General features: G+C 39.3%; 1 protein-coding gene across 8 annotated transcripts in view; it reads left to right on the top strand.

Moving 5' to 3' along the window:
* Nucleotides 1-27,618, top strand: part of PIEZO2 (piezo type mechanosensitive ion channel component 2) — a 311,692-nt gene that overhangs the window by 92,370 nt on the left and 191,704 nt on the right. For all 8 annotated transcript variants that reach the window (XM_064443024.1, XM_064443019.1, XM_064443020.1 and 5 more), the window contains exon 3: nt 22,381-22,506. In XM_064443024.1, coding sequence (XP_064299094.1) covers nt 22,381-22,506 — 126 coding nt within the window. The remainder of the gene's footprint in view (nt 1-22,380; nt 22,507-27,618) is intronic.

Genomic DNA, 27,618 nt, shown 5'->3' with positions numbered 1-27,618 from the left:
TACGTTTTGTTTAATGGTGTGAGCAGTTATTGCATGACAATAAAATAACATAATTATAGATTTTAAATTTTTTTAATTAGTAGATTTGCTGGTAGAAGCTAGGTCATTTGTGTTCCTGGACAGTTATTTTGCCAAGGCTGGACCTGTGCAATTCAAAACCTGACCCTCAGGTTATATTTTGGTGACAGATAATGAGGACCATTCCTGGTTCCCAAACTGTTCATGGTGGGAGCAGGTGCTTTGCTATTTTTCTAATCAGTAGGAACATGAACCTCCTTTAGGACTCAATGCATAGCTGTTAGGACTGAAAGAAGGAGGTTGCTGAAGTTACAAATCTGGTATTTGCTTTTAAAACTATTTTCCTAGTTAGTTTATTGCTTATCTGAATGCCCTGGAGTTTAAAGACAGGCTGACTGAAACCCTTCTTTGCAAATAAAACCAAACTCTTAAAAATATGGTGGGTTTTTTTGGTAAAAGTTTTCCCCTTGTTTTTTGAATCAAATTGAATTCAGAGCAAAGGAACATACAGAGTGACAATGAGACAGACATAAAATAGGGCATTCAATCTCCACTACAGAATTCATCCATCTTTCCTGAGTCCATCTGGTAGCTAAAGAGAAATAAGTTTTGTCAGTAGAAAAGCAACAATATTTTTAAGCCCATGTTTGATGTTTGCAGAAGGCTTTCTTCTGCCAGATGTTGCCTTCAGGTTACCAATAGAAGGTAATACAGAGCCATTTCATTTATACTGTTGAATCGTAGGTGAGAAACGCAATCTGACTGGCATGTAAAATTTCACCAGAAAATTGGGAATGTTTGCCTCATACTTGTTTATGTTAAACAGAGCATTGATCCTCAGCCTCTTTGAACAGCTTAGTTCAGTTGGCTTCAGTGAAGCAATGTTGATTCACACCAGCTCAAGGATTCACCCTTCACATTTAGCTTGCAATTCTTTTTTGGAAGAGCCGTGTCTTTTAAATCTCAAATTAATATATTTAGGTGCTTCCACATAGATTGACTGGCTGGTTTCCTAACTTATGTTTCATTTACAGTATTCAGATTTTAGAGAGTGTGGACGTTCTCTTTTTCAGAAAATCATAGATTTCAGTAACAGAAAAAGCATTCGAGTTGTAAAAAATAAGGTAGTGTTATGCCTCAGTCTTTTTGTATGGTTAAGCAAGCACACTGGATGATGACTCAGAGTTTCCCTTAATTGTCTGTCAACTCTTCAAATAATTTTGGATGGCAGACAGCACCTGTTCTGGTTTTTAGGCCTTTTAAGCATATTTCAAATTCCAAGATGTTTCCATTCTTCTGCATTCAGTAGCCTGTAATTTCCAGGTATAAAAAGGGTCCTTTTAATTTACCATGCCATTTCTTCTGCATGGCACAGATCTGTTTTTATCTTCTTTATTTTTTCTTTAAATATTGTGTTTTCATTCAGAACTTGTTTCTAGTACTTTATTCACCTATCATAAAATGATTTAGAGTCCTTACCTGCTGTTTGGTTATTCCTTCTTCCTTCTGCATTAATGCTGCTGGAATTTGGGTGTGGAGAAGGTAAGCACATGTACGTGTGTGTGGCAGTTTTTCCTCCTTGTCTTTGCAATCCTTGAGCCTGAAACACACTTCTGCAATGAACGGCTGCATTCCTTGAATCTTTACACAGCCTGCTTCTGTACTGATGCTCTTTAAACTGTTAACATCAGTAACAGCACAATGTCAGGTTACTTCATATACCCTCTTACATGTCTGGTAGTACATTTGCATGAGCCAGAGTCTTTGCTAAGTCTCTTCTTCTGTGCTTCCATAGGCTGTCGTGCTTGGGATCCCTTCTGAATCCATTAAGTCCTACAGTTATGGTAACACATCAGTTACTATACTGACTGTGATACAGCAGGAGTGTTCATGGTATCTCTAAAAATCCATTCGAGAGGCACAGAGGTTATTAAAGGAAGAAGAATGTTTTTTAAGCTTTCAATAATGCAGAATCTCAATGCTTCAGAGAGTAATTTTCTGGGACCTTTCCTGATTACGGGAGTCTTGTGCATATTTATTCTAGATGCTTGTGAGGACTTAGACATGTGTTTTCCTAAACACATTCTTTTTTGGAAGAGAAGCAGTGATAGCATCAGTAAATGTCCCTGAAAGCTGCTGATCATTTTCAGAATTCAGAATGTGACTTCGTGGCTTGTCACTCATTATTTACTTTGAGGCTCTTTTGAATGATTATGCTAATCATGTGGAGCTGCCTCTGTTCCCTGACTGGCCTTAGTAAGTCTTTAGGAAATATTTAGGGGACTGGGAGTGTGAGAGACAGGTGGTAGATAAAGATTACTGAATATTTTTCAAAATATGGAATAACTTCCTTCTTACCCCCATCCTTTTGTCCAGACAGCAGCTCTAGAAATTTCTAAACTACTACAGGACTGATTGATTCACAGACGAGTTTGTGCATTATAGCCATACCCATAGATAAGTGTAGCTGTGAAAGAAACGGTGTGAAAGATCACTCCTGGGTCATGGAATTTCTGAACGAGTTTGGGACAACAGGGTTGTCCAGATCATGAGCAATTAGATGCTTAGTGCTGCCTGACCTCCATTTTAGATGTCCAAATAAAAATACTGGCTCCTCAAAATCACTGACCAGCTGCTGCCTAACCTTGAGTATCTCAAATTCATAATATGTGAGCTATTTGCAGCAACATTCCCCAATTTGGCTTGGGAAGGCTCAGTTGTCTTCTATCAGTGTCATAGCACAGATTCATGTCCCTTAGCCTGTGCTCCCCAAGGACAAGAGCTGGTAGGTTCAAAAACAACAACAGGATACAATACTTGGATTAGTGGTTATGGCATGGGAAAGTGAGGAGAGCTGGGATCAAGGACTGTGCAGTTCATCTGACCATTGTATAATGCCTGTTGGAGCTGAGCAGATCCTGAGGTCTGGGTGGGCTCAACCAGCAGCCTCTGGTGGTGGCACACTGGGGTCTGAATCCCCTTAAGCAAGGCAGGGAGGTGAGGCTGAGTTGCCGTTCAACATGAATGCATTACCACCAGAGAGGTGGATGCTCTGGGGTCCCAGAGGAGATGCCTAAGCACTGGCAGTGGGTGGGATGCCTTGCCCAGCTGCCCTGCTGGGGGTTAGGCATTCTTGCCAGGCACCCTGTGAGACTGTTTGTCCTCTTTTTGCATATTATTTGACACCACTTTCTTACTATTAGCAGCAGTGGAAGAAAGCATAAAATTGTTCGACAGCACCCCGGCAAGTAAATGTGATCACTGAAATGCTCGTAAAGATACTTTTGAGGATTGAAGTGGCTAAATGAGACTGGTTGTGTCAGTGCAGTTCTCCCAGTTCTGTTTTTCAGTCTCCACCTACACTTCCTTAAAGGTCCCGTAGAGCTTGCAGTGTTTTGTAGATGATTGCTGGTCGCGGTGCATCACTGCTGTAACATCTTGCAACACGTCTGTAATTCTTGTCACTATTTTCTGGAAAAGCCTCTGTAGAGACTTTCACGTATCTAAAAATGTCACCTTCAGAATGCTACAAATAGGAACTTTTTACCATGTTCCTTAATCTGTTACCCTCCCCGTGTTAGTGATTTGGTATTATCTTGGTCTAAGAAACAAATGTTGGTCAGACTGATTTCTGTCTTGTTCTAGATTTGTTTTTATTTTGCCTAAACAAGAGATAATGGTAGTGTGAAGGTTGAGCCAGAGTTGTAATAATTATGTAAACCTCAAAAACATGAGTTTTAATCTTGAACTTTAAAGGAGGCTCCTTTAGCTTCAAGGCGGAGAAGTTAGGCCAAATATTAATCATACTTAATGGAGATTGATTCAGCTGTAATTAAAATAACTAACGTACTTTGATCCATGCCAAAGTTCGCCATAATGACTTAAATATGTGGGATCATGTCTTGCTGATATGTTTGCAATAATTTCATTACAAGATGGCTAGGAAATGCTACCATGAAGTGGCTACATAGAAACATGTTCACATCTGAGCAGACAAGGCTGTAAATAAAAATGTTCGATCCTTCTGGGAGTTTCTTAAAAATGCTTTAAAAAAATAATTTACTCCTTTTCTGAAGATTCATTACATTTGTCTGGAAAGAGTACAGTTCTCTGTAACTAAGGAACAGTTGACATACACAAGGAAACATGGTATAATAATAAAGGAGAATACTGCTTCTGCCTTCGTCCGACGAGAGCAGAAACCCAGAGAGCTGTTCAACTACTGTCATGGCAGGCTGTTGTGCTCCCAGTATTAGTGTTGGGCGTCAGTGGAGGGTCAGGGAGTAAATTATCCATATTGCGTTGCCGGAAACTCAGCTTGTGTCGACAGTGGAGCCGAGCCCAGCTGTCACGGGAGGGCACGTGTGCGCCTCGTGGGGTGCTGAGGCAGACCAGGCTGGTCTGGTCCATCTCCTCCGGCGCTGGGCAACGCAGGCAGCAGGCAGGGGTTGCGCATCTCCCTGCTGGAGTGCTTATACAGTGGTTTTGCAATGGGGCTGAGTTGGAGTTTTATATAGTTTTTAATGCCCCAGCTTTTAGGTGTGGGACAGCATGAATTCAAAGTGATGCTAATGTAACTGTGCATGCACAAGTGTCCTCAGACATATATTAGAGAGCTAGCTATTAAATAGAGAGATCAAATATTACTGTGGTGGTGTATAAACACAAACATGGCTATATTAGCACAGGTTTGCAAGTCTGTATCACTTACATGTGGCAAAAAGCCCTGAATGTGCTCCAGAGGATATCCTCAGCAAATGACCCCGAGACCTTTGACGCAGCCCTTGCCATCATCTATTACACAAACCCCGCACTTATATGAAAACAGCCAATTTAGTGCTGCTTTCAAGTGTCACACTTCGGAGGGTGCTTGCAATGCTGTGTGTTGTTGCTGTTCTTTCTCCAACATCCTTTCTCATTACATGATTTCATAACTTTCTATGAAAAATTCCCAGTGAACTGTTATTAATTTGGATGTCCTTTTAAAGGAGGAATGTGTGCTGCAACAAAATCAGGCTTTTGTTTTTAATGAGGAAATGTTGATGTTTGCTGAAGTGGAAATTCTTCACTTTGCTATGTTGAAAAAATACAAAGAAAATACCAAAGCTTTGGTAAGTTCAAACTAAATAATTGTGTTTTTATTTCTTGAGCTGAACAGTGGCATTTCATCCCTTTTGCCAAGTGTTGTAAAAGTTCCTTTAGCAACTTGAATTTCATCCTGAATTAGTAAACGTTGGCAATCAAAAATAGAATCAAACTTCCACTTTTGTGAGCTTCGTGAACATCGCTTCATATTAAATATTTTTAGTATGTTGTAGACTAAGAAAAGGTCTGCATTTGTCTGACTGGAAAATAGCTTAGGCTACTGACTCTTTACTGAATACAGATGTGTTTTATACAAGGAGTATATATCTGTAAGACATATGGCTATTTTCGGTTTTAACACTGGACTCTGGTGTTTTAGTTAGGATGCTGGAGTATAACATCAAATGCACATTTTTCCCTTCATTATTGCAATTCATAGTTAAATACCTTTTGAATTGTAATAATCCTACAAAATTCACAGAAGTATGTTTTTTTTGACACTTCACTATTATACACCATGTTATACACACCATGTTGGAATCTGAATTGCTTCTTTAAATTATGCAGCTCTACAGTCTTACAGACAAGCAGCAAAGTATTATGTACAAGAAAATGGAAACCAGCAAATTATTTTAAAATAAGGCTAAATTTGACATTAGTGATGTCATTAGTGAAAACATAAAGTGATTTTATGTTACATGTATTAACATGAGGCATAGCCAGAGGCCATTTACGTTTAGTTCTGGTTTTGGTACAGAGAAAATGCTGTACAAAGCAAAATCTTTCCTTTCCCAATGTTCAGCATATGCCATGCTGGAGCTGTTGAAGCACAAGTGTTTTCTTATAAGGCTGAATCTAGATGACGAAGTGAGACTATTAAATCTGCTGTGAGCTGAGAAAAGATTGTCTGCTTAGGATATATTTATGTGGCCAGTATGTGTTGTGTACTCCTGTATATTGATGACATGTATGTGTATACACACATACCACTAAACTGAAATATGTCTATTCTTGTCTCCATAATAGTTTTGAAAGCAAACTCTATTTCTTATTTCAGAGCAATATTTTTGAGGTCATGCAAAAGTAAAGACCAACCTGTATGCAAGTGAACATGTTGTATGTTTCAATTTCTTTCATATTAGGAATGTACTCGTTCTCTTCTAATCATAAAAATCTTGCATTAATATCTTTCTAGAAAAACTCAATAAAAATTTGCCTGAATAGTCGTAACAATAATGAGAGTATGCTAATTGCTGATTAGGCACTATGCTACTTCAGTGATGTCAGTGACTTAGAGGACATTCAGAGGAGCCAAACAAGAGTTTTCTTCTTGTCTTCCACACTTGAAAGGTTGCCTGACCAACCTAGTGGCATTCTGTGATGGTGTGACTGCAATGGTGGACAAGGGAAGAGCTATGGTTGTCATCTATCTGGACTTCTGTAAGCCCTTTAACATGGTCCCCCACAACATCCTTCTCTCTAAACTGAAGCGATACGGATTTGATGGGTGGACTGTTCGGTGGATAAGGAATTGGTTGGATGGTTGCATCCAGAGGGGTAGTGTTCAATGGCTCGATATCCAGATGGAGACCAGTGACCAGTGGCATCCCTCAAGAGACCGTACTGAGACCAGTACTGTTTAATATCTTCATCAATGACACAGACAGTGGGATTGAGTGCACCCTCAGCAAGTCTGCAGATGACCCCATGCTGAGCCCTGCAGTTGACACACCAGAAGGACAGGATGTCATCCAAAGAGACCCAGACAAGCTGGAGAGGTGGGCCTGTGAGAACCTCATGAGGTTCCACAAGGCTGAGTGCAAGGTCCTGCACCTGGGGCAGGGCAACCCCCGATACCAATACAGGCTGGGGGATGAAGGGGTTAAGAGCAGCCCTGCAGAGAAGGACTTGGGGGTACTGGTGGACAAAAGGCTGGACATGAGCCAGCAATGTGCGCTCACAGCCCCGGTGGCCAACTGCATCCTGGGCTGCATCAAAAGCAGTGTGGCCAGCAGGTCAAGGGAGGTGATTCTGCCCCTCTACTTGGGTCTTGTGAGACTCCACTGCGTCCAGCTCTGGAGCCCTCAGCACAAGGAGGACATGGAACTGCTGGAGTGTGTTCAGAGGAGGGCCACGAAAATGTTCAGAGGGCTGGAGCACCTCTCCTGTGAGGACAGGCTGAGAGAGCTGGGGTTGTTCAGCCTGGAGAAGGTTGCAAGGAGACCTTACTGCACCTTCCAGTACTTAAAGGGGGACTATAGGAAAGATGGGGACAACCTCTTTATCAAAGCCTGTTGTGACAGGACAAGGGCTAATGGTTTGAAACTAAATGAGGGTAGATTTAGACTGGATATAAGGAAAAATTTCTTACGATGAGGGTGGTGAAACTCTGGCACAGGTTGCTCAGAGAGGTGGTAGATGCCCCATCCCTGGAGACATTCAAGGTCAGGTTGGACGGGGCTCTGAGCAACCTGATCTAGCTGAAGATGTCCCTGCTCACTGCAGAGGCGTTGGACTAGATGGCCTCTAGAGGTCCCTCCCAACCCAAACCGTTCTATGATTAATTCTATGATAATATCCAGGTATCACAGATACAAATTAATTCTTCTTTGAATTATTGTCTTTTTAGACTTGCAGAGATAGGAGAGAGATGTATTCTGTGCATTCAAACTCAGGCTCTCAGGGACTTTTGAAGACTGTGCCTGAAACCTCTAGTGCCTTTTGACATTCAACAAAAGGTACAGTGCAGGATCACAGGGCTCTTTTGGGCACTTTTGCAGCTTTGAGCTGGTATTTTACACCATCGAAGTCTCTTTGACTGTTGTATGACCTTCTGGGTGATTAAAAACAATGAAGTAGTCTTTAAAAGTATACTTTGCTCCTTTTTGTGCATAGTCTCCCAGAATGGTAGAGGTAAGTTTTCTGGTCCTTTCTCCAGATTGAGACTTGTAGCTCACACTCCATGGTAAAGAACTGAACACTAGTTTTATTAGTAGTGAAGTGCACAGGAACATCTTCATCCTTCATATCCTCCCTAGTGTCTACACTTTATGCTTCTCAACACTCCCTTTTTTTGGTTTATTTTTGTCTGCAAAGACATCATCAGTAATCATTTAAAAATCCAGGCCATGAAAACAGCAATTGGTTCTGTTGCATTTCCTTGCTTTGCAGAATGCTAAAAGCTACCTGCAAACATGGTAGTACATGTATTCCAAATGATCCTCCTACATACCATTTCCATATTGTTACTTTATGTATATATGGGCTTTCTTGTTCCACACCTAGATTTCCTGCCACAAGGAAAAGTATTTAAAAGTGCTCAAGCAGCAGCCCTTTCTAACAAGCACCTACAAGAAGAGGTGTAAATAGCACCATCCTCTATTCCAGGCCCTAGTGCTTCTTGTGAGAGTTGTCTGAGGTGGTTGTCCCACTGGCCCTACTGTTGTCCAGGGAATGATTCCAGATCCTTCTACCAGAAAGACAGATGTGTGAGAAATCCCAGCTGAATCGCAGCGATGTCTCATACACCACTCCAGAGGCCTCTTGGATCCTGAAACGCTGCTTGGACAACAATTGGACTACATGTGTGCAGAGCATACATGCCAAATTCAGCTTCAGTGTTGAAGCAGTTTTACTACATTTGGCTGCAGGATCCCCATAATTTCTGCTGTACGTGAAAGAATGAAACTACTGATCCTTTTATGTCTACCCCAGAGGACAAAATGCCAGATATATTAGATCTAGTTGGACACGAGCATTACTCAGCCGATGTCTTGCAGTGAATGCTTGGTAATTGGTTATTCTTAATGGAGAAATATAACTGTTTTGAAAAACCTTGATAAAATCCCACAGGGCTACAGAGAAGAGCTCAAGTATTTATCTTTGAAGACTGCACATACTCTCCTTCAGGTAGTTTCTGATGTGTGGATGAAATAAGTTGGTCTGTGACAAACTTGATTCAGTGTTAGGCAATCTTCCTTACTATAAGTTCCAGGCACTAGAATAGATAAATTGTCTTTTGAGAGAATCTATTTATTCAGAAGCAAGCAGATAAAACTTACAGTCTTCGAAAGTGTCTGATGTGACAAGAGAATTTTGAAGGGTATTTCCTGCAGAGGAGATTGGTGGAATTTCCAAATAAATATCACATGTTTAAAAGGGCATCCATGTGGTAACCTTTATACATTCATCTGTATCTCTGAGGAAAACAAGATGATCCCTTCAGTCAGTGAATGCGCTAGTTTCCTTTTACCCCTCTTGTGTTTTTGTGGGACAGATGTATATAAAGGTAACGTTTAAAAAAAAAACAACAAGTGGTCTCAGAGCTGACGTTGTCCCTTAGGAATGCAGTCCAGGGCTTATGATACATGCATTCATGGAAACATTAGTTCAGAGCCTCAGCAGAGGTTGAAGAAAGAAATGTGAATATAAAGGAATAAAACGGAGAATGAAATGGAGTATTGTACTGCTATATGAAGCCTTGATATGCCTGTATTTTGTAGTGGCAGTGGGGCCCTACCTAAAGGGAATGTAGTAGAACCGGAAAACAGTTCAGAGGTGGTTGATGGGGGTAACTAAAGTACATGCAGCAGCATCTGAGGAACAGGTACGTATGCTAGGGCTCTAGCTGGGAAAAGATGCAAGTGAAAGACTGTATGATTGAGAGGTACAAAATCATGAGTGATGGGGAAAGGATGCATAGTGACCAATTTTTCTCTTTTTCTCATAATGTGAGAACTGGGAACAAGCGAAAGGATGCTGTTCATACACTGAGCAGTTGACCTCTGGCAATTCCTGCTGCAGGATACAGTGTGTGCTGAAAATTTGCATGGCTGAGAGTTAGGCTGGGGAAGTTCATGGTGGAGCAGTTTACCAAACAGATCTGGTTCAAGCAATCTGAAAAAGGTTAGAGGCTTGGAGGCAGTATTAATCTTCTTGTATGCTTCCCTAGACATCTGCTTATGGTCACTACTGATTTCTGGTGAGAATGGACTTTTGGTTTGTACCAATGTAGATACAGATGCCCATAGCTTCTTTTATGTTCTTAGTTTATAATATTTTAACAGTGGACTGTAGGATGACAGAGATTCCAGATTACTAGTCAGTTCACAGTTGGTTTTTTCCCCTTGACATCTCACTCTTTTTAGTTTCCTTTTCAAGAGTTTTCATTTCACCAGAAATTGAACTTCTTCCAGCTGCTTAAAAATAATTCTGAAAACTCATAGGGAAATTTTCCGACTTCTAGTCTTGAGCTTGTTAAATCTGGATCTGTGTTCATAGCCTTTACATTAAGAGGGTAATTAAAAAATAGTTCATTTCTTCCTCCCAGATTTGTGTGCTAATACGCAATTCAACCTTTCCTTACCTGTGTATGAACACATTCATATAACCATTCATACAACCGGTATCAACCATTCATTTTTCTCACAGAAGCAATTTAAGATTTCAGAGTGTCGATACCTGGTATGGATTCTGTCTTTTAGCCTGTAAATATTTGGACTGCTGCCACCAAACACCTGGCCCATGGTGGCAAACACCCTAGCAGGAAAGGCATCATTCTTTATTCATTACTTAACTCTGCGCTTATCTGAAAAACCCCTTATGAACAAGGACTTGCCTTACTATAATGTTGGCCACCTTTTTCCACTATGCAAAACACAGGATGCGTATCATCAAGTGAAAATTAACTGTTTGCTTCTCTCTGCAGTTATCGGCCAAAAAACATAACAGGTATCTTCATGTGGAAGTGTGATGGGTCATTTATGGTCTTGACCTGTTGGCTTATCAAGGAAACTTCAAAACAAACATTTTGAAGTTGAAACTAATGGATTATTTGTGCCAAATTCCTTTGTCTGAGCTACCTATAACATTATAGATAGTATTGCAGGTATGTTTTTACATACAGAGAGATTAAGAGGGGAGAACTATTGTGTATGCACACATGGCATTGATGTAATAGTGATAATACAGATCTAGTTGTTCTTTGCTTGGCGTGCACGATGCTCCAGTGAATGGCTTTGCATATCATTTGCAAGAAAACATGAGTGGTGTCATTAGGATCTCAGCATTTCATTGAGCTCCACTCTTCCTTAGTGTAAGCCTTTTCTGCAATATTGAGAAATGTGATTTCTTCTCCTGAAGAAATCAGTGTTTCTGCAAGCATAGATGAGTTCCTTGATGTCCAGATTTCATGTATATTTATAGTCTACTGTCATAGTTTAACTCAAGTAGGTAGCTAAGTACCACACAGCTGTTCGCTCACTTCCACCTAGTGGTATGGGGACGAAAATCAGGAGGGTAAATGCAAAAACTTGTGGGTTGAGATAAAGACAGTTTATTAGGTAATACAGAAGGCACATGCACAAGCAAAGCAAAGAAAGAAATTAATTCACTACTTCCCATGGGCAGGCAGGTGTTCAGCCATGTCCTTGAAAGCAGGGCTCCATCACGTGTAACGGTTACTTGAGAAGAAACACCATAACTCCAAACATCCCACGCTTCCTTCCTCTTCCCCCAGCTTTTATTGCTGAGAATGACATCTTGTGGTATGGAATATCCCTCTGGTCAGCTGGGGTCAGCTGTCCCAGCTGTGTCCCCTCCCAGCTTCTTGTGCACCCCCAGCCCACTCACTGGCAGGGCAGTGTGAGAAGTAGAAAAGGCCTTGATGCTATGTAAGAACTGCTCAGCAGTGACAAAAACAGCAGTGTGTTATCAATACTGTTTTCCTTAGAAATCCAAAACATAACCCCATACAAACTACTACGAAGAAAATTAACTCCATCCTAGCAGTACATCTACAACCATTTAATTCCACACATAATGTAAGTGCTATGTAGAATGTAGCAGATAAGATGAATTCTGTCATTAACGTGAAAAAAAGAGTAGTTTTGTTCTGAACCTGGTGCTACTGGACTGGGAGATAAATTAAAAGTTACCATCAGACAGAGCTGGTATGTCCCAAGATGACATTTCCTCCATTCCCGTGGCAGCTCATTTCCTGTAAGAACCTTTGACAGAAGTTTATTCTTCTGAAACACCCATCAGAGGTTTATTGAAAATTGTTTGCTGTGTCATCTAAAATAGCCTTATACGCATATTCTGTGCTTTCCATGGAGATTTCTAAGATCTGCTAGGTATGACCATCCTCCACGGAACTACCTGGACTCCTCCTCAGTGTGTGGTCCTTCCCTAACTGTCTAATTCTCAACCGTGTTATAGTTTTCACCAGTTTGCCAAGCATGCAAGTCAGGTTTATTGGCCTGTGGTTCTCTGACTTCCTGTAATCTATTTCTTTACAGAATTTTACAGAATACACAACACAGTCTCTTGGGAAGTTTGTATTTTAATTTCTTTAGAAAACCACCTGATTTCAGTGAAAGGATGCTACTAATGTTTATAGGAAGCTATCTGGTCCTCTTCCGTTTGTCCACGGTAATATATTTTTTGAAAGTAATAACATTTCTTTTAGAAAGAAGAAAGTTTCCTGGGCATGTGGTTCTTCAAACACCAGGAAACTTTTAGAGCCAGATTTCTTCCATAAATAATTTACTTTTCCATCTTGTCTTCTTCTCTAAGCACCTCTGATAAAGAGGGAACAAAGCTATGCCCTTGCATATGTTACTTCAGCTCTGTGTAGATAGTGGGGCTTAGCAGTTCAGATCAGTTACATCTCTGAAGTGCAAAGTTGAAGTTGAAATGCCAATGCATTTCAGCTCAGGGGCTCTTCAACTGGGCCACAAGCTGCATTATGTTGTTCTAGAGATAATAATGCAAACTCTTCAGAAAGATGGTAAACTCTGCAAGACTTCTCCTGCCTAAGCTGAGCCTCTTGGGAAAGCTTTGCCAAGGGTAGAAATTCACAGCACAGCTTCCACTGCGAGTTCAGTACACATACTTATGCACACCTACTCCCTTGTGAAAACGTCAAGGTGTAGGGTTCAGTTTGCTGTAGCTGTATTAGTCTTATTTACGTAGCCTTCTAGCCTTCCCTTCTCACTCTGCCTTGCCTGAAATTTCTTTGCTGCTTATGAACGTATGTGGGTAGGTATTCAATGGAGAAAGTTATTTACCTCCTAGTAAGTACAGATTTTTTAAAAAAATGTGTTTCAGCTCTGTAGCAGATGACCTGCTGTCATATCCCATTACCTGGGAGTTGTTTGGACTCTGTTGTTGAAGGAGCTGAGTGCTGGGTAGAGTTACCTGCTCTTTATGACCACGACAGAGGAATGAGGAAAGTAAGTTGCAAGCACTGCTTGTAACAGATAATAATGGCTGAATTAATTTGAATTCAAAGTAAACATTATCTGTTAGTAGCAAACATGGAGAATCTGGTTCCTTAAGGGAAGTAACCGGAACTCTGTATGAAACCTCAAATCCCCTTGTGAAAGAACAACTCTGGCTTAAAATTGCCCAATGTTCATATGCGCTAGTATCTGAGATCATATTTATTTCCTGTATTTGGCTTGGTACAGTCACCTGTCAAATTAAGAAGCAGACATCAAGTAGCTGTTGTTTGCTTTGAAAGCTTATGAGTATCATCTGGAAAAAAAAATGAATGGTTAAGTTCTGAGTCTTGTCTGGCAAAATATTTTGTTAAGAAAATGGGTAAATTGCCTGTGTAAACTTGCGAGTCAGAGATTATGACTAGCTTGAACGATGGTATTGTCTATTGATGCAGAGGATACAGCTCAGTTCAAGTAGTATTCTGGGCACGAAAACTTCTAGGAAAAACAGGAAATCCTGCAAGAAGCTAGAGTAAGTAGGCATTTATTATCCTATGCAGCACTTCTTATGTTTTCATTTCTAAATCAGGTTTTTTTTTTAATTGCACATAACATTTTTGACTGTGTTTACCCAAGTCTGGTTGGCATTCCTGCAATGTAAGTGTCTATCTCTGAACTGACTTTTTTCCCTCTTAGAGCTCTGTAGTATTTTAAAAAGAGAGAGAAACAGAGAGAGAAATGTAAGGAAATACAGTATGTGAAAGAATGTAAAGGAACCTTCATTTTCTGTGCAGATACACAGCCTGGAACAGTGTGTCTTATTTTGCTTTATAAAGCAATGTAAAATTTTTAGATAATTACATATTTTGTGATAATCTGTTACAAATTCTTTTGTTTTTATGATCTAAGAAATAGTATGATTTGAACTGCAAAGAATACATTATAGTACAAAAAGTTGCTTGAAATTAAGGAATCATGCCTTTTTTGTGAATTTATTAAAACATTTTCTCTTGGGCACAGCTGTAGATTGCGACATTTGGCCAAATACAGAAATAATTGGCATGTTCAGGAAAGCATGGACAAAGCTGTTCAAACATTGGGAAACTTTTGCTGGAAATTCTGAAAATGAAATCTTTTACTTTTCTGGTCTGGATTTCGCTGTGGCTGCTTGAGCACATAGGTTTGAAGATAGCTAAAAATAATAGCATGAAATCTTGAGCTGTTGTTTGTGGATACACATTTTAAGGCTTAGGCCTGGGCAGCTCCAGAATATACCATAGCATTAGTTAATTGCTCTCTATTTATGTCTTGCCGCTGGAAATCCAGCGAGTGAACCAACTGGTTTTGTATTTTTGTGGTGGTGGTGTCGGCCCACTGTTTAAGGCTCTAGTAAGCTCACATCCTCTGGGTAGATGACGATGTTCAAATGTAAGATAATATTTGAGGGAAATAAAAAAGCATTTTCTATTAAGATAAATACAGATGTACTGATAGCTGTGCTTACTGTGCAGTGGAAGAATGGCAGCGCTTTCAAAAAAGAAGGAAATGAGTTGTGTTTTTTTATTTTGGGTAGAAAATGATAGCACTTTTTTAACCATTAAAATAATTCCTGGCAGATTCAGGATGATTTAAGCATTATCTTTCTTGAGCGTACCTAAGGCGTATGCATAAGACAGTGAATAGGAGCCGATATGCAGTTACTTTACTTGGTGGATCAATGGCTTGCCATTGCACAATTTACTGCGTACAAGGCACACCATTATAAAATTTTATTCTTAGTATAGTTCTTCCAAACGACTGCCTTTCTCTATCCCTTGTTCATAGCTTTGCTGATGACACAAAATTGGGAGGAGCTGTTGACGCCCTCAACGGCAGAGAGGCCCAGCAGAGATATCTGGACAGACTGGAGAGCTGGGCAATCACCAACTGTATGAAGTTTAACAAGGGCAAGTGCTGGATTTTACACCTGGGGCACGGCAGCCCTGGATGTACATACAGGCCGGGGAATGAGAGGCTGGAGAGCAGCTCTGCAGAGAGGGGCCTGGGGGTTCTGATCGACGGGCAAGCTGAACATGAGCCAACTGTGTGCCCTGGCAGCCAAGAGGGCCAACCATGTCCTGGGGTGCATCAAGCCCTGCATTGCAGCCGGTCGAGGGAGGTGATTGTCCCTCTCCGCTCTGCGCTGGTGTGGCCTCACCTCGAGTCCTGTGTGCAGTGTTGGGTGCCACAGTGCATTAAGGATATAAAGCTACTAGAATGTGTCCAGAGGAGGGCCATGAAGTTGTTGAAGGATTTCGAGGAGAAGCTGTATGAGGAGCACCTAAAGTCACTTGGTTTGTTCAGCCTGGAGAAGAGGAGACTGAGGGGAGACCTTATTGTGGTCTACAGCTTCCTCACAAGGGGATGAGGAGGGGCAGGCGCTGGTCTCTTCTCTCGGTTGAGCAATGACAGGACCCGAGGGAATGTTAGCAGGATGTGCCTGGGGAGGTTTAGGTTGGGTATTAGGAAAAGGGTCTTCACGCAGAGGGTGGTGGAGCAGTGGACAGGCTCCCCAGGGAGGTAGTCACAGCACCAAGCCCAATGATATTCAAGAAGCTTTTGGACAACGCTCTCAGAGATATGGTGTGAATTTTTGGGCTGTCCTGTGCAGGGACAGGAATTGGACTTGATCCTTGCAGGTCCCTTCCAGCTCAGGACATTCTATGATCCTATGTCCCATTGTGTTTCACCACTCAGGAAGCCAAACCTCTAAGCATAGCTGTACTGTGCCTGTAGAAATACTATGGGTATTTTATGTCTAGGGAAGATTGTTTAATAATAGATATAACTGGCACTAGCAAACATCTAGCATTGTTCTTGCAGAACCTGAAACTGGAGTGCACTCTCTCTCTGCACCTCCAAAAGTACACAGGGAAGAGAAGAGTTGAAAACACTGAGATTATGCCTACCCTATACACTTGGTCATAAATACACATTGTAACTGTAAGGAGAATTAGAGAAAATTAGTCTCTGCAGAGCACCGATTTGAACAGTGGATGGTGTAGAAATATCTAAAAGGGTTTGGCTTCCACCGACTTGCAAGCTCTGTGCTTTAAGGCTGGGTCACATCAAGTTTCAATACCATAGCAGTGAAGCAGTCAGTCTTATTTTACGAACATTTTATGCAACATTGAGGGCCCTTCAGTCCCTGTTCAAGTGTCTAAAGATATGCATGTGCTTAAGTGCTTTCTTGGACAGGGCTAAATTGCTCTGTGCCTTGCAAGTTTAACCCTGTAGTGATCACTGAAAATCTCAGCTGAATTTAGAACTTGTATTTCAACCCTTTCTTCCATGGTCATTGGAAGGTGTCCTGCTGTGGTAAGTGTCAATTAGTGTACAATAGTACCGATGAATTCAGGAAAGGGGACAGGCCCATATTCTTCAGTGTTGCTGACTGCCCATACTGAAGTAAAGGGTTTCCTGTCAAATGGAAGGTGGATATATCAGCACTTATTTCATGCTTATAAACTTTCTTCTGTGTATACATTTAAATGTATGAATATACATTTGACACTTGTGGCCAAAGTGGCAGATGTTCATGCTGGACTCAGTGATAACATTTTTCTGACTATTAACTGGAACCAACTCTTACCTCTTATCACCTCTTATACTTTGGCAGAAGCCACCTTCAAATCAAAACTTTTCTGGCATTTATCTCAGTAAGCTAGTTGTGATACCTTGAGGCATTTAAAACTGAGCTGACCAAAGCTGGGATTTCTTTTATTTGGGAAATTAGGATGTTTTGATATTTTTTCTTCTGGCAGATCATATGACCCCCTTTTTCCAAAGGTCAGATGTTTTGAATTAAGTGTTTTCTTAACTTCCTGCCCCTAGCTGCCCTGTTCTACAATAGAGATGATGTTGACAGACTCCTATTTGGAACTATGGAGCAGGAGATTAAAACCTTAGGCCCCTGGTTCCAGCTAGGCTCTGAGGTGATGCTAGGTTTCCTGATATAAAATCAAGAAGTTAAGATTTTAAGATTTCTAGCTGGAACAAATTCTGTGGGACTGACCCTGTCTATGCTGCAGAAGTTTACTGCAACCAGTCCTTGTCCCCAGAGCTCTTCAGTTTTATGTTTGTCACTTACTGATGAAGAGGTGTATTAAAAAATAAATCCTGAATGGCTCTAATAGAGTATCTTTATTAGCTGAAGTGTCACTAGTTCAGGAGATAAATGCACATTAATATTTATCAATCACTGTATGCTATCACAGATTATGTGAAAAATGACTTGTGCTTTGGTATTTCATCTGCCATGATCTGAATTAAAAAGTGGTATATGAAATAATTCCCAAGGAAAACTGCTGAAGTAAAATTGAAAGTGTTGCAGCAGTTTGGAGTACAATGTATGGCTAAAGAGACATTAGAATTACCCAAAACCCAACTGACTTCAGAAAATGCAACACTAAGGTTATATTTAAAAAGAAAATCCCGGTGCAAAGTAATAGAAGTTTCAAATAAGACACCCAAACACTCTTAAATCTTACTCTGTAGGTGAAACCATGCAGCATATGCATGACCTTCGTGGAGGAATTTCACTGTTGGAATAGTAAATGGTCTTAAATTAATTTTTAGAATCCATTATTTTCCTCCTATTTTCCCTTTCCTGATATTATTATGACATGTGGAAAGGATACTGAACCTTTGAACTGATCACCTGCTGCATATAGTTGCTTAGTACTGCGTATTAAAAAATCAGAATAAATTGTTAGCAGTATTATCAACTTTGTTAGAGACTCAAACAATTTTTTTTTGTTGTGCCCCATCCAATAGATCAGAATGAGAAAAAAAATTGTGTGGAATAATAATGCACCTTGCAAACAACTGGAAATGTGATATGATGATATGAGATTATATGCTCTTCACAATAGCCTAAGGCTGTTGGTCAGATTGTATTGTAAAAGCTAATATATATGATTTTAAAGCAGGCCTCAGTGACAATTTGCCATTCAGTTATTTGATGGCCTATTAGCAGAGTCTTTTGGAAGAAGCTCTTATGAAGTTCCAGGCATACAAAACCCCCTGAATTCTGTCATACTCTGCTATTTTAGGGAAAGGGGGCTTAGAAAAGATTACAGACTGCCTCTCTGTACATGAATGTACTGTTTTTCTGTGTTGGAAACAACGTGAGCAACAGGCTCCACCTTTGCATACAATCATGATGTAGGCAGTCAAGAGGTGCAAGTGTTTTTTGAAGTTAGTAGTCCTAGTTGGAAACGTTCAAATAGTTGTACTGAGCCACATGCCTGTGGCTGGCGGGGACATGCCATCACTAATCCGGCTCTTGGCTGGATTACCTTTGAAAAATAAGAAATGGATTCCTGTGCCATGTGTGAAAAGCTTTTGGCCCTCTTGAGTCCAGTTTTGTGTTGCAGCTGGGCTGGAGGGAAGGAGGGTAAATGAAGCCTTTGCATCCTGACCAGCTTCTTCCAGGCTTGATTGGAGAGGAAAAAGCCCTTTCCCAGGAGCCTTCTGGAGGGACAAGGAGGCTGGAGCAACCTCCCTGTGTCTTTCCAAGACACCGGGGTACATTTTTAAAGCCACATGCCAGATGTTGGTCCCACTGGATGCCATCAGGAATGACACACTGCACCTGAAAGCAAACCCACTTTTCTTAGTCTTTCAGGCCAGTTCTGAGGCAAACCTGCTCTCTCCTTTCCATCTGCCACAGTTAGCTGAAGCTGGTGGCACCATGCTGGTATAAATAAGATCAGAACCCAGTGCTCAAGCTACAGACCCAGGTGTTTCACCCGATTTTTCATACTTTAGTCTTGATGGACATACACAAGTCTATGCAACTAAGACAAAAAATGAAGGAATCAGTGCTGTGATTTCTGATGGGGCAGTATTCTCTTGTATCGCTGTTCTGTCCATGCAGCTTTCTGAACAATATGTGTTTCCTCCTCTGGGAGACAGTCAGCTTCCATTCATGTCCCCAAGGACTCTTCATGTTAAGTCAACTGAACAGTTAAGGTATGTTTTAGCAAAAGGATGGTAACTATGAGTGAATCAGAATAAATAAAAATTAAGGAAGGATGACAAAAATCTTTCTTCCTCATCGTAAGAAGCTCTTTTATTTCAGGAGTTTAATTTCAGCTGCCTCTCCACTCACTGTCTCAGTTTCGTACACATAGAGTTAATTTTTTCTTTGTGTGATTTAGAACTAAGTTTCCAGTAGAAAGAAAAGAAGTAAGTAAAAATACAGTCAAATGGGTTTATCCAAACCCCACTATAAATTGAAACTCATCCCTTATCCAAATCTGTCACTTCTTCCTTGGCATAAATTATGTATCCAGTAATTCACTGATGTTTAGTGCTCCCATTTCTCCCAAACTGTTGATGTCTCTCCAAAACTTTTGAAATCAGGGGCATAGTATTTCTTACTTTTCTCCAAATAATTCTTGTGTCTAGTTTCTGCTGGCACAGCTGAATGCAGTACAGGCAAAGGGCTCCTGCTCAGTAGGATCTGATGGTGGTCCTGTCCCACCGATGGCCAGGAAGAGAACAGCCATTGAGGAATGCTGTAACCTGCACTGAACATGTCTAGCTGCCTTCCAGCTGTGTATTTCCCCTGTCATGTTTACCAGTACACCGAGACACTATTTATTATCACAAGTGTTAATAGTCCTTTAAAATTTTCCCTAGCTTTGTGCAGAAGGGGATCTTTTTTTCAACATTTCAGCATATCAAGATGTATATTTTCAACATTTTCTACACTTCCTAAAAGTAAGGCAATTACCAAAGTTAAGGCTTTGTTAAAGAAATTCTTTGTTTGATCTGCAATTCAAATACTTTTTTTCAAGCTTTAAAAAATGAAGTCTAAAATTGGGATATATTTTGGAGAGGTATGACAATTGAAATATCGAAAGATGGACCCAAGATTTTTAAAAGTTTTATTTCTTTATGGGGAAACAGTTTGGGAAGTGGATGTGCATGGCTAATTGCATTTTTTTCCTTTGGATGTTGACTGAAACAATTCTATCAAAAAACTTCCAAATCCACTTGTATATGAAAAACTCAGTGCTTGATATCTATTGAATTGTTAACTCTTGAGCACTGAGGAGAGTTTGTAACTCAGAACTTCAGAAATCACCAGACTGTCTTTAAAATACATACATTTTAACACAGCTGTTAAGTCCGTGGAGTTTGTGTTGTCAAACTCTTTGTCTACAGCTTTGAGCTACATAATTTTTGTAGTGTATTCTGAACATGCAGCTCTCTTAATACCATGAGCATGGGATCTGGTAATGCAGGAACAAACCACCAAATATTGAAACTTGCCAAAAATTTGTAAAACCTAGCAGTCCTTGGATCGCATTACATATGTAATGGCATTTAACAAATGATTTAATAACATGTAGCTTGTCATATATTCATTCTTATAATGATTATGAAAAAATGAGTTATTTTGTTAGTTATGCTTTTATAGTGCTTAGAAGTTGTTGTCCTAAGCCAGGACACCAGGCCAACATCTGTAGAAGAGGAACAAAAACTGACCTCTGATCCAAAGAATTTAAAATCTAGTATTTTATTTGTAATGCTCTGCAGCCCACGTTGTCTGCTTTCTGTGTGGGCTCCCGTGTCTTACCAGTAAAGACTAGTGAATAGGTCATACAAAGCATGTATCTAGTGAATGTATCTTCCTTTTCAGATCACAGAAATTAATATGTAATCTTGCCCTTGCATTTTGTGTTTTGTTTGAATTTTTTAATCTCTTTATTTAAAATAAATAGGGAACTTCATTACAGGCATTTGGTATTCAAAACCTGCAGCCAAGATAGTGATCATAACAAAAGTTTTGAGTCTGATGGAGTGAGATAGTCTATAACTTCTAAAATTGTTGAAGCATGTTTATCTGATTCTTTGCTTTATAAATTATTATTCGGGCCATTGACGACAAGCTTGAACTGTAACAAATATAAAGCAAAAAGCTGATTCACTGGCTAGATGCAGAATATGAACTGTTGTCATCTTTCTAGTAGTTGCTTATAACACACATGCAGAATAAATATGAATGCATATGGAGCAAACATTTCCTAGGTATGCTCTCCTAGTACTGCCCTCCATAGCCTTGGCTTTATTTGTAACCTTGGGTAAGAATTCCAGCAGTGCTGTTCTTTAATCTGTAAATAAAAAAATGATCCTCAAATGCATGAAGCAGGTGGTGTAAAATCTAGGTGTATGATACTTTGGAAATAAAACTTACAGTGCAGATAGGTCAGGTAGGGTGGTATTTAATGTTGTCTTTTATCAGCAATACAACTTAGCCTTGAAGATATGTATTTTCTGAAATACTAATAGTTTATTTATTCAGACCCTGCAAGTTTGGCTGCCTGTGATTAAGCTGGGTGTTTCCTAGAGGATTCATGAGGCATTTTCTAAGTCTTCATCAAACATATTCTATTGACTTTTGGCTATAGATATCCAATAAATCATAGAGGAACCAAGACCAAGTGTATCTGGCACATGATTCTTCAGTGTGTACTGAAAATTATTTTCAAAAACTTCTGAAGGAAGAGAAAGAGGGCAGTCTGCACAAAGCAAAGTGTTCATTTGCAAGTATGTCTATACTCCTGAGCCAAACTGGTGTTTTTACATTGTTATCCCCCCTGCCATGCAATTTGGTTTGGAAAGAGTAATTGTATTGACAGGTTTTTATTTTCTCAAGGTTGGAAGTATCATCCATATTTTGTCTTTGTACCAGGTAACATGGTGGTAAGCATCATGATGTTATTATTGGTGTAAAATTGCTGTCTGGAGACTTGAGAAACTTTTTTTTTTTTTTTAATCCAAAAAGTAAAAGAAAATATCAGTAATAACAAGCATTGGGGTTTGTCATTAAAGAGTACTTGAAGACACTATGTTTTTACTATGATGTTGAAAATCATAAGTAATGTGGAAGTGACTTGTAGAAATACCCTTGTTCAGGACATTTTTACTGGTTTTATACTGAAAACCTTTAAACAATGTTTAGAAATTCACCAAATATATATATGTATATTTTGTCTTTTAGGGCATACAGGACGATTATTAAAATCTCTGTGTTTCACCAGTCTATCATTTCTGCTGCTGCACATCATCTTTCAGATTACAATAAACAGTCTTGAAGCTGGAAAAACTATTGAACCTGGTTTTAACTGTGAGTAAACGTTTCCGTTTTTATTAGCATTTAAAGTGTCCAGATGCTTCAGTCGTCTGAAAGGTGAAGGGTTGATGAGAAGGCACTTAGCATTGTGCTCCTGTGGGTTTGCAGCTTGCTTCTGTTTCCCAGCTTGTTGCCTTAAGGATTACTGTTAGTAGGGCAAACATGGTATGGGTTTAAGAAATGAGAGAAGTGTATTAACTATTTTGTTTACCGCTAGAGATGCATTTGCTTGGGGTTTAGCACTGACTATTTTATGTCTTCATCCTTTAGGTTTTCTCAAAATTCCCTCAGAACCTGAGGTGGCTACACGTTTGTGTTATTAGATCATAACTGAATGTATTAAGAATAAAATGATATGTAGTAATAAAACCCCCTCTACCCATGTATTATGTCTCTGATGGAACTGTCTTAAGTCATTCATTTAATTTAACTTGAAATCTTGACCCCAAGATTTCTGTTTCTAAACATTATTTGTCTCTTTCTTGCCTGTGTTGTATGGGAAGAAGGATTTCCAATTTTTATTTATATGTAAACACTACTTTAAAATATATTGCATGACATTTTGTACTTTCCTCTATCAGGAAATGTTCTTCAATAATTCAGAAGCAAATGTTCTTTATTGTGCAGAAGTTAATTAAAATATCTATTCAGTGATTTGGATATGTAACCTCCAGGTAGAAACGATTTGTTTACAATGCTTACATTTACCATTTAAACCTGTCAACTTAGCTTTAATAAATGTCCATTTAATTTATCACAGAGTATGCTGCTGCCACTTGAGTAAACAGCTGTACTACAATTCAACACAAGAAACCTTATGTGAAGTAAAGCATTTGACTTTAACAGAATCCTAAGGAAATTTGGAGAGAGCATTAGCATTTCACCTTTAACTCAAACCATTTCTTAAAGTAAAAGTCATAATTGTGTTTATGAAATATCGGTTTTAACTGGAATGTCTTGGGCTTTGTAGGTTCAAATCAGACCTTCAGAGTCTAAAAAATATGGTGGATTTTTCAAATATGTATGTTATTGATTGAGTGAACTGGATTAGTTGCTTTCCTATATCTCTTTAACATTCTTATGACTAAAAATACATGGTTTTCACTTAGATTAGAATAATTATATCAGCTAGACACTGTTTGTATTAGTAGAGAGTTCCTAACTGTCCAAGACAGAAGTGCAACCACTGGCTTTTTTTCTTCCTGTGGGTGGGAATCAGGGACTACAGTGGGAACTGATTAAAAGAATTACTTCATCCTGAAGAGTCCACTCCTGAAGAAACAGAGAAGATGTACCATTTCTGTCTGTTTATTAACAGTTGCTGAGTGCAACAGCTTCTATTCTAACTGCCATTAATAATAATTTCTTCACTTGGGGCCTCACAAGACAATAGATATGGCTGTAGTATTATATTAAATGTGCCTCAGATTGCTCTCTGACACTGAGGCCAGTTGACATGAGATGACCTATGCCCTCACCATTAAGCTCTCTTTGCCTCCTGAGGGAGAGAGTGGGTTGAAGTTGCCTGTTGGGAAAGGTATTTGTCCCACAGGAACTCCCAAACTGTGCCTGAGTTGTTTGGGAGAGAAGAAGTTGGCCAATCAAAGTTGTTCTGAGATTGTTTTAACTGTTCAGCAATATGAAAAATTCAGCTGCTGAATTTCAGTGCCTGAATATGTTTGCAGAGTAAACTGATGCCATTTAGTTTACTGGTATGGCTATAGCTGGTGACCTTCAGGTGAAGTGAATGAAGAGGGGAACATGGTACTGTCATTATGGATGCTGGACCACAGGGTGCTGAAGGAGAAGTTAAAGAATGTATAAAGACCATTGTGAATGAAGGGGACAGAAATGGCCAAGGCCTTTGCTAGACCAGGCAATAAGATTAATTATTGTTATTAGGTGGCACCAGAGCATACGTGGGACTGTGTAGGTGAGGAGAAGACAGAATTCCTGCTCCAGAAAGTACTTTGGTAGTGGTTCTGCTTGTAATTATTTGGTGACACAGCCCCACTGTATTTCCTGTTCCCAGGCTAAGAAGAATGCTTTGCAAAATTGACTACAGCAGCATGCAAAGCCATAGCTGGAGAAGCAGCAGCACTGTACCCATAGCATCTGCACAGTGTTATGATCTCTGCATTTTAGAGTTAGCTGTTAATGTTTATTCAACTCTTTTCACTCAATAATAAGTACAGAAGTGTAGACTGGCAGACTGGAGTTTTCTGTCTCCCTATCCAAACTCAGATCAACTATTAATAAAACATTTTTTTTACAGCTGTTTGTCTTAATAAGACCTATGTGCCCTACCGGAAATATTCTACAGTCTCTTCTGATGCTTCTAATTTGGAAGTTTTTCTCCCATTAGTCAAAATATCCTGTCTTCCTCCTTCAGCCTGATACGCAAAAGGAAAAAAATTTCTGTTATTCTTTATGGTGACCTGTTACGTATTTGAAGGCTGCAGTCATGTCTGTCGTATGTACTCTTTTCTCTCATTCTCTTTTCTTCATACAACTTCAGTTCCTCCAAACTTTCTCTATGAGTCTTGTTTCCCAGGAAGGAGATTAGTTTTATCCTTGTTGAGGATAAGAATTTGTTGGTCTACTCTCTCCTCCAAGTTGTTCAGATATTTCTTGAAGTTCGGTGCCCAAAGCTAGGCAGTATTTCAGCTGAGAATGTATTTACTAGCACATAGAGAAGTACAACAATTACCTAAGTGTCTGTAAGTGACAATCCCTGTTTATGTATTACTCTATGGTACATTTTGCAATGGTAACGTTGTCTTACACTTCATCTGTGATTCACTGTAGCCCACCCATTTAAGTTTCCCATATTTTACCAAAATGGTTTCATTTGTTGTCAAGGCTGTTCTGAATTCTGTGTCCCAGTTTGCTTGTGGCCCCTTGTAGAGGGGCCATCTGCAAATACCACCTTAAGTGGGTTTGGGTATATGAAAATATTTGATTTTTCCTTTAAATTTACTCTTTGTTTTGATTTTGCTGGAATTGTAATATCTCCTCAAGTTTAAATAAATTAAACAATATATTGCCCTCTTATAAATGAGGTGAGAGGAAGTAGTGTAAATGTACACTTTTGGTGCAATGCTTTCTAGGCTGGGTAAAAAGACAATATAAGGAGGAAGGGAAAAAAGGTGTAATAGCAGAAAGGAGGAAAAACCTTGCAATTAGTTTATGTTTAATTGCTTATTTTTACTATGATGAAGTATGTGAAATTTTCATATCCTAGAGTGATTGTTCCCTCTGTTGCTTTCATCCTGCAGGGAAAGTAAAGCTGATTCTACGACTCCATAATTTTCACCTCAAAAATGAATGAATGAATGTTTTAACTTAATTCTGTACTTTTTAAAATTTGTTGCCTTCGTGTAGTTAATAATCTTAAGTCCTGACAGTTTCCAAAATGGGTGAGAGGCGTATGCTTTTGTCTTCAAATTCTGTAGGTTAATTTGGCTCAGTATGTTCAAACGCCAACTTCTGAATCAAAAGATCATTTCCTGGTTTTAGTTTTTCTTTTCACACTGCTGTATTAAAGCCTCTGAAAATATTTTCATTTTGGTAATAGAAACACTTGAAAAATGTTTAAATTAGAGGCGTGATACAGGCTATCACCTCTTAAACCTTATATAGGTTCATTTTGGACATGTAGAACAACCATCCCTTTATCTTTTACATCTAGAAGCCATTTAATTTGGGCCATCGGCAAGAGCAAAGCAGACATATAGAATTTCAGGCTCATTTTAAAATATTCTGCTCTTATCCTGGACTTACATTATTCAAAAGCAGCTGATAGATAGTGTTTAGGATAAGTAGGTCCTGGAATGTTTAGCTTCTTCAGTTTATTATTTTTTCATCCCCTGCCTCTTTTAGAGCTCATATACCTTCTCTTTCAGGATGGCTACAAAACGCTACAGCATTCTTTAAATTATATAGGAGACGTATGTTGGCAGGTTGATAGAAGTGTTCAAAAATGTTCAGCTAACAGAGGGGTTTTTTTCTTCAGAGCCTTGTGAGTATTGCCTGGCGCTAATAAAATTTTGTTGTTAGAACTCCTTATTTAGCTTAATGAAAGATTTCTGGTTAGCCACAGCTGCATTGTATGGAACTAACATTGAATACCTCCCGGATAGTCTCTTTTAAAAATCAGTGTTCATACAGGAAAGGAAAAGAAGAGATACAGAAGGGTGAGCTGGGCTAATCTTAAACCGTCAACAGCTAGGTAATCTGTCTTGTCTCATTGATGATACCTCCATATAACACAGAATCTGATTTTGAGAAGTAGTAGTATTCATGCAGTAATACAATTTCATTACTAAGTTTGTACTTCTGATGAAATAAAATTCTGATTATTAGATTAGGTAACGTCTTTTGAGTATAGAATCTGTCAGACGGGCAATTGAAAATTAGATCACAAGGTAATACAGAGTCTCATTCTTCAGTAAGCACTCTATCGTTCTTTCCTTGGACTTCTTTTAAACATCTTTAAAAATGGCATTTCCACCAGCAGGAATGTTTTTCACAATGTTCATTTTAAACTTTACTTCCAATAAATTAGTACAATTATTCCTCACCATACTACTCTTCTGTAAGTGTATCGTCTTCTTGTGTTTAGTCAGTCTGTAAAAAAACGCCAGTTTCTTTTTCTCTTAGTTGTAGTGGTGTACATCCATTTTTTATTTGTGCTGACTCTACCATCTCTTAGTCTTGAATTCTGCAAATAGTTCTACTGAAATGCTTATTCTTTCAGAACAGTATTTTAGTCCATAAGAAATGCAACTAAGAATAGTTCAACTATTCACTAGTTCTGTATTCAGTGTTTATTAGAAAACCAAAAGGGGCATTTAAGGTGTTTCAGGATATTTTTCTTATACATCAAAAAATAGAACTAATGGAACTGAAACAGATACCTTGAAATCCTTCTAAAGACTTTCTATGAATCTCTGCATTTGTTTACTGTGTACACTTTGGGTACTTTACTTACAAAATGTTTATGTGAAGAAAAAGGGAGAATGGGCTTAAGGCAGCAAGTTGCTTAAATAGCTTCTCTGTTATGTCATAGGAACTAAATTCAGATACTTCTCTGTCCCTGGTATG

This window comes from Phalacrocorax carbo, chromosome 2 (assembly GCF_963921805.1).
Source record: "Phalacrocorax carbo chromosome 2, bPhaCar2.1, whole genome shotgun sequence".
Taxonomy (NCBI): Eukaryota; Metazoa; Chordata; class Aves; order Suliformes; family Phalacrocoracidae; genus Phalacrocorax; species Phalacrocorax carbo.
Note: the sequence above shows the minus strand (reverse complement) of the source record. Positions and strands in the feature narration are given on the sequence as shown.